The 8,404-nt window shown below is 37.2% G+C and overlaps 1 protein-coding gene across 1 annotated transcript; it reads left to right on the forward strand.

Moving 5' to 3' along the window:
* Positions 1 to 900: 900 nt before the first annotated feature.
* LOC103967494 (ethylene-responsive transcription factor ERF095) lies at positions 901 to 1,434 on the forward strand. Its single transcript, XM_009380748.3, has one exon. The coding sequence runs from the start codon at positions 904 to 906 to the stop codon at positions 1,321 to 1,323; it is 420 nt and encodes a 139-aa protein (XP_009379023.2). The 5' UTR covers positions 901 to 903; the 3' UTR covers positions 1,324 to 1,434.
* Positions 1,435 to 8,404: the final 6,970 nt, after the last annotated feature.

Consider the following 8,404-nt stretch of genomic DNA (forward strand, 5'->3'; position numbering starts at 1 on the left):
ACCCCACTCAAACTAGTGTGCTAAATGTTTCATACGTGTGACAATCAGGTACCGTATAGGCTTTACAAACTATAAGGCTTATTTTTAGTTACGTCTGTGAAACTTTATTTTAAGTTTATTTGTCTAATGTAACTCAACAATTACAATTTTATTTTCTGAAATTCAAAATTCGTTTCACTTTGATTCGTGGACTAAACTTATAGGCCACCTCCTTAAACATATGAGAGACCCAACATCCAATAAGATTATGTCCAATAAAGTTGATTATAAATCTTCATTATGCATTAACATTCAAGAGGATATTTTGTTTAAAAGAAATTGAAGGGATGAAAAAAAAAATTGATTAGCTTGCCGCACAAATCTAAGGTAATGTGGAGTGAATTTTGAGTTTTATAAAGACGACTTTTAAGTTTCTAGGAGCAAAATGGAATCAAAATTGAGTTTTAGAGGCAAAGTGAAACGAACTTTGAGTTTCAAAAAGTAAAATAGTGACTTTTAAATTACAGGAAGTAATTTGAGATTAAAATCAAGTTCTAGTTAAAAATAAGCCAAACTATAATTTTGTTCTTCATGGGTTAAATTTACAGAGCTAGATTTGCCCCTTGCCCTTTTGCCTATTTGCCCTTTGCGAATCAAACATCCACAAACAAAGCCAAAAGTAGGAGAAGACCAAAAAGGGATTCTGGACTCCATAGCCATCACACCTTGACCATCCGGATACATTGGATTCATGGGTATATACAGTACGTATGGTCACGTTGGAACAATTTCTCAGCCATATTTTTGACACGTGGACAAATTGGGCCCCGCATGAGTTTTTAGCACCACATCCTAAATGTTCTTTTTAACTCGTATAAATGCTGATTCCACAATCCTTAGTCTGGCCATGCAACCTACACATATATGAACTCCAAAGGGAAGGACATGGAAGAGAAGGAAGCCAGAGAAGTTCGATACCGGGGTGTGCGGAGGCGGCCATGGGGCAAATATGCAGCGGAGATTCGTGACACAAATAGGCACAGCGCGCGTGTTTGGCTTGGGACTTTTAACACAGCTGAAGAGGCAGCTAGAGCATATGACAGAGCAGCTTATGCCATGAGGGGTGGCTTAGCCATTTTGAACTTTCCTAATGAGTACCCTTCGGCAAGTGGCGGTTCTTCATCGGCATCGGCTAATTTTTTATCTTCTTCGTCTGCAATGCCTGGGACTATGCAGGGGCGAGCTGGTGGTGAGCAAAATGAAGTTCTTGTGTTGGAGTATTTGGATGATAAGTTGCTAGAGGAACTGCTTGATTGTGATAACCAAAAGAATAACCAAGAATAAGGAGATTGATTATTATCTCTATCTTAATAAGCAGTTACCCACATCAACGTCAATATGATGCTTCTTATCTTTTTGGTTGATATAAGTAGATTCTGATCATCAACTTTTGCATGCATTTACTTGTCAATGAATAATAAAATAAGTCGGTAAGCTTTTCAAGATATGGTGATTTTCTACGTACCAAAGTATATCATCTACTTACGGCTAGGGTTGTTTGTCCTCCTCGCTGTATCGATTCTCTTCTATAAATAAATTTGCCTGTTTCTGTCCATGATATTGCACGATACACATTTATATAACTGACATGACTCATTAGCAAGAGTTCATTTGAAAATAATTCTGTAGAAAGTGGTACATACAAATGTAAGTGAACAACCTAATCTGCTCCTTAATTTGCTCATTAATCGCAGACCCAAGCTAAGCAAGACATGGAAAAACACGCTAATATATTTGTAGGTAAACAAGCTATTCTGCTCCTTTCCAACGTGTGATTAATTAGATTTTTTATTCTGGACATTTGATGTATGCGTATTAAGGTATTTGTAGGTACGGAATTCAGATATTCATCATGTTGGGGTTACACTAATATATGCATGTTATAACGTTATCAGCACGGATGAATGTACTTTCATTTTGTATTATGTATAATTCATAAAACTCTACTTAACTCGAAAATCAACTTTGATCTAAAAAGCATATCATATGCGGATTACAATTTAGTTCCCTTAAAACAATTAATATGAAAGGTGTCTACCTTTAATCTCCTAATAATATGGGACTTGGAAACAACACATTTCTTTTCATCCCTGTAATCACTTAATAATAATATGCAGGGTGTAACTTAAGTCTCTTACCATTCAAAGTAGTCAAGGGAACTCTACTGGTGAAAAGTGTACAGTGGAAAGAGCTTCGCCCCAATACGTGAGTGGTGCATGACTTTCCAATACAGAAGCCCGAACTATCTCAAGGGGATGACGGTTTTTTTTGAAATGTGTAGGGACAAGTGGTTTGATGAACAATTCCACAATTAGCTGTTAAATATTTCTTCCAATTCGGCACCCATGTATTTGCCCCCATTATCACTTTGGAGAACTTTAACTTGTGCATTGTACTAATTCATGGCCATCTTGTGGAATTTGTAAAACAACTCATACACTTCAACTTTGGTTTTCACAAGACAAACCCAAGTCATATGGGTACAGTCATCAATAAATGTGACAAACCTTCCCAAAATGGTACATTTAGAAGAACCCCAAACATCTGAATGAATAATCATGAATGAAACATAACTTTTATTCAAACTTGATGGATAAGTACGGTGGCTTACTTCAAATATCCAAATGAAACATGCCCCAGACAATGATGCCATACCCAAATCTTTGATTGTCTCTTCTTCCTCTCAAATTCATCTACGGACAGAGCTTGAGTCAACCATCTTTAAGTGTTCAACACCAGTCCAGGTAATACAACTACCCACACCTAACTGCTTGCCCAATCGTCTTGTGAGTCCGAATATCCTTAAACACAACCAAAAATCACAATACAACATAAGGCAAGGATTATATGAGCAATAGAGAGCAAATTGTGATTGAGAGATGGGACTACGAGGACATAGTCCAAGTTGCAAACTGAGGGTATCAACGAGAGTAATGGAACCCTTGTCAGTAGGCAGTAACAGGATTGGGAGTCCCATTTGCAATTGACACATTGGTTTTAGTAGATGGTTCTAATAGGTGAAACTGTCTATAATCACATGTCATATGACCTATGGCTCCATAATCAATTATCCAACTACTACTCGAAACAAATGCAGAATCGTTAGAAACATTCCCGACATTACATGTTGTAGCAGCTAAAACAGATGCTTGATTGTTCTCGGGATTCTTCAGCAACAACAGTTTATTTATGATTGGAATTTTGTTTTTGTGGATCCCTACTATGATCCCACCACTCTGGAAAGCCCACAATTTCTTAACAGCGAGCCTTCGAGTGACCAGGTTGACCATACTGCTCATAAACCTCATTAGAAGGAGGATGATTGGCCTTACTTGTTCTCGAAGAACTGGTACGATTGGTAAGACTAGACCGATCATGTTGACTTTAGTGAGGCCGATCTTGGGAAGACCGGTTACGGGAAACCAGTGCAACGAAATCATTGAATTTGGTGTTTTTATTCATGATAGTTCGTCTTAGAGCATCATCACATGCATATGCATCCTCCAAATCATGGACAGTCTTTGGGTAGGATTTTTCCAAGAATCTGTTCAATTCGGAATCCAAACCTCTGAGGACAATATGGATTCTCTAACGCTCAATCAATTTTCGATACAATTTGACATCTTCATTCTTCATAGCCACCTTGTCGCAATGATCCAATTCTTGAAAGATCTCTGTCAACTCCCCATAATAAGAGCCAAGAGACTGTCCATTCTGTATAGTGGAGAAAACCTTTTAATTCTAATACTTTAACGTCATCCATTCCATCATAGAATTCTTTCTCAAGTCCACTCCAAATTTCACGAGCAGTTTTTAATGAGAGAAAACGTTGTTGGTGTGTAACCCTTTAGCCGAGACTTGGAGGCAAAGAAACAATTCAAACCTTTAGTTTAATATTTGTTTCAAGTTTAAATTAGAGTCATTGGATCATAGTCCATGTGGCTGTTCTCACTTGTATCTAGCTTAAGTCATAGATTATAACAAGTGGCATCATCTCATATGGTGATAGCAATTAAGGGCTGAGATTTAGTTTTAGTTTGATAAGTGAAGAATCTCCCTTCCTCTTCCATGTCTAACGGTAACAACCTCACATGTTTGTTGTGAGGGAATATCGAAATCAATTCCATCATCATTCTTTAAAAATTCTCTTTGCCATTTTTCTAGTTTTCCTCTCAGACCTTCATCAAGCTTTTATAGAAGCATATTGGATATTCCCATACTCTAACATGGCCTTAAAGCCAGGTTCCATTGTCTAAACTAGGCGTGAAATCTGTGAGTGTGATTGAGCTGCATTTTAAGCTCAAAATCAAATCTAAAAATTATGCGATTTCTTGAATCCAAGGTCTAACATGGCTGGATCTAGTATCGCTGAGCTTAGAGCTCCAGTTTTTAATGGAGAAAACTACGAGTTTTGGAGAATTCATATGACGACTATACTGAAATCGTATGGTCTATGAGAGCTGGTTGAAAATAGGTTTGAACCTCCATATTCGAAGGATACGAAGGCTGTGCTCGATGAAACAAAGAAGGAAACGATGAAGTTGGTGTCATTCAGTGAGACCTTAATGAGAGATGTTCGCGCATTTGGAATGATCCAATGAGCTGTCTCGGATCAAATCTTCCCCAAAATTGTGAATGAAGAAACATCCAAAGGAGCTTGGGATGTCTTGAAGAGCGAATTCAGATGGGACAAACAAGTAAAAAGTGTAAAATTGCAAGGTTTACGTAGAGATTTTGAGTCTATTCATATGAATGAAAATGTACAGAGAAATCTGTCTTCCAAGGTGAAAATGGGCACATGAGAAATTGTAAAAGTTGAAGGAAAATGAACCTTGGTCATTGAAACCAAGTTGGGAAGAAAACATATCCAAGAAGTTATGCTGGTACCTAAACTTGAAGAAAACCTTCTCAGTGTAGGTCAAATGATGGAACATGGTTATTACTTGGTGTTTGAAAGAGATGTTGTGAATGTGTTAGATGGATGGACACTGGACAATCTAGTGGTTAGAGTGCAAATGACCAATAATAGATGTTTTCCATTGAAAATGATGTCCGCAAATCAGCTTGCACTAAGAGCAAGTGTCACACATTGCTCTCAGACGTGGCATAAAAGATTGGGACACCTGAATGAGAAATGTCTCAAATTGCTTGAAGAACATGAGATGGTGCATGGATTGCCTCATTTGGAAATGTCAACTAGTGTATGTGAATGAATGATGATAGGAAAACAACACATGGACTCATTCTACTCTGAGTCAACTTGGAGAGCCAAGTATCCATTGGAATTGATCCATACATATATCTATGGTCTAATGTAGGTTGATTCTCACTTTGGAAACAAATACTTTATGTTATTCATAGATGACTGCACTATAATGGCATGGGTGTACTTTCTGAGATATAAGTTTGGTGCACTTGAGTGTTTTAAAAAGTTCAAGGCAATGACAGAATTACAATATGATTATAAGGTGAAATGTCTCAAAAGTGATAGAGGAGGAGAATTCATTTTTGCAGAATTTGATAAGTATTGCAGTGATCTAGGGATCCAGAGACAGTTGGCTATGACCTACACTTCCAAGCAAAATTGAGTGTCAGAGAGAAAGAAGCACATTCACAGGGTTTTGACCTAAGAAATGACCTAAGAAAAGAAGCACATTCACAGGGTTTTGACCTAAGAAATGAAGTGCAAGTGAAATGAAGTTTTGCCCATATGTGTTTTGGGTAGAAGCAGTGAACACTTCTGTTTACTTGCTTAACAGATGTCCTTCCAAAGCTTTGGGAAAAATAACTCCATTTGAGGCATATAATAGCAGAAAACCAAGGATAGCTCATTTGAAAATCTTTGGTTCACTTTGCTATGTGCACATCCCTTCTAATCTTAAACACAAGTTGGAAGAAAACAATCATAAATGCATCTTTGTAGGCTATGATGGTGGTGAAAAAGGCTACAGATTGTTTGATCCGATTTCAAGGAGATCATTCTGTCAAGAGATGTTATATTTGATGAGAATGCTTCTTGGGATTGGAATTGCACTACAAATAATGAAGTGAGATTTCCCTTCTATCAAGAGATGTTATATTTGATGAGAATGCTTCTTGGGATTGGAACTGCACTACAAACAATGAAGTGAGATTTCCAGTTCTCACTGAGCATCAGAATGCTACTAAGATATGTGATATTGGTAAGAGTTCTCATTCTAATAAATTCACCACTTTTCAAAGTGAAAGTATGACTGAAAGATCTCAAATATATGATGATACACCTAAAAAGTGGAGAAGTGTAAATGAAATCAATGCAATATTTAGATTATTGAAGTTGAAAGTTATGATGATGTAGCCAAGGATGACTCATGGAGGACTGTAATGGAAGCTAAGTTAGAAATGATAGAGAAGAATAATACATGGCAGCTAGTTGAGAGACCATTTGATAAGCCAATCATTGGTGTCAAATGAGTGTATAAAACCAAACTCAATTTGGATGGTACACTACAGAAAAATAAAGTTAGATTGGTAGCTAAAGGCTATCCATAGAACCCTGGAATTGACTACAATAAGACTTATGCCCCTATGGAAGATTGGATACCATAAGAACCTTGATTGCACTTGTTGCACATAAGAAATAAAGTTTGTACCAGCTGGATGTGAAGTCTGCTTTTCTTAATGGAGTTCTGAAGGAAGAAGTGTATGTTGAGCAACCACAGGGTTTTGTGAAAGAGAATGAAGAAACTAAGGTGTATAAACTAAACAAGGCACTTTATGGATTGAAGTAGGTACCAAGAGCTTGGTATGATGAGATTGATGCCTACTTCAACAATGCAGGTTTCAAGAAGAGCTCAAGTGAGGCAACCTTGTATGTTAAAACAAGTGAAGACTCACGTATCGTTATTGTCTTCTTATATGTAGATGATATTGTGTACACTGGTAGTAGTCCGCAATTACTTGAAGAATTTAAAGATGACATGATGAAACACTATGAGATGACAGATTTGGGTTTGTTACACCATTTCCTTGGAATGGCGGTACTACAAACTGAGAACAACATTTTCATACATAAAAAAAAGTATGCACAGAAGCTAATTAAGAAATTTGTGTTAAAAGATTGCAAGACTGTTGCTACTCCATTTGCAGTGAATGAGAAATTGAGTAAGGTTAATGGTAGTGAAGCTGCAAATGAAGGAGAATACAGACAACTTGTGGGGAGCTTACTTTAATTCACAGCAACCAGACCTGATGTAATGTTTACAACAAGCTTGTTGGCAAGGTTCAAGCATAATCCCACTAAGAAACACATGGGAATAGCAGAGAGGGTGCTGAGATACATTCAAGGAACAATTGATTTTGGAATTGTCTTTGAAAAGGGAAAAACAACTACTCTAATTGGTTACTGTAACAGTGACTGGGCTGGAAGTGATAATGATATTAGAAGCACTTCAGGTTATGCATTTACACTAGAATTTGGCCTTTTTTTATAGGCATCATTCAAGCAAAGCACTGTGGCATTGTCCACAGCAGAAGCAGAATATGTAAGTGCTGCAGAAGCCACCTCTTAAGTAAAATGGCTAAGATTTGTACTTGAAGATTTTGGAGAAGAACAAGTGGAAGAAACACAGATAATGTGTGACAACACATCAGCCATTGTTATGGCAAAGAATCTTGTCCTTCATTAAAAGACAAAACACATCAGCAGAAAATTTCATTTCATCTGAGAAGCAATTTAAGCCAAGGAGATTGAACTGGTGTATTGCAAGACAAAGGAGCAAATTGCAAACATTCTTACTAAAGCTTTGCCTAAAGATCAATTTGCCTATCTAAGAGAGCTTCTGGGAGTCAAGTCAGCTAAAGGGTTAGAAGGGAGCATTGGTGTGTAACCCTTTAGTCGAGACTTGGAGGCAAAGAAACAATTCAAACCTTTAGTTTAATATTTGTTTCAAGTTTAAATTAGAGCCGTTGGATCATATTCCATGTGGTTGCTCTCACTTGTATCTCCTTAAGTCATAGATTATGACAAATGGCATCATCTCATAGGTTGATAGTAATTATGGGCTGAGATTTAGTTTTGGTTTGATGAGTGAAGAATCTCTCTTCCTCTTCCATGTCTAACAGTAACAACCTCACATGTTTGTTGTGAGGGAATATCGAAATCAATTCCATCATCATTCTCTGAAAATTCTCTCTGCCATTTTTCTGGTTTTCCTCTCAGACCTTCATCAAGCGTTCATAGAAGCATATTTAATATCCCCATACTCTAACAAACGTTTCATGATATTTTGAGCCATAGACATAAGTAACCATCCCTTGACTTTCTAATTCTTTGCATATCACTTTGCATGGGTAGCATCTTCTTCGTTTGGAGGTTTACTCTTGC

Source organism: the organism of the source record quoted next, unplaced genomic scaffold (genome assembly GCF_019419815.1).
Source record: "Pyrus x bretschneideri cultivar Hongxiangsu unplaced genomic scaffold, Pyrus_bretschneideri_v1 Contig73, whole genome shotgun sequence".
In the NCBI taxonomy this organism is placed as follows: domain Eukaryota; kingdom Viridiplantae; phylum Streptophyta; class Magnoliopsida; order Rosales; family Rosaceae; genus Pyrus; species Pyrus x bretschneideri.

Bases quoted from the DNA above. Each gene is read 5' to 3' on its own strand.
- LOC103967494 (XM_009380748.3), top strand. From the start codon at position 904: ATGAACTCCAAAGGGAAGGACATGGAAGAGAAGGAAGCCAGAGAAGTT.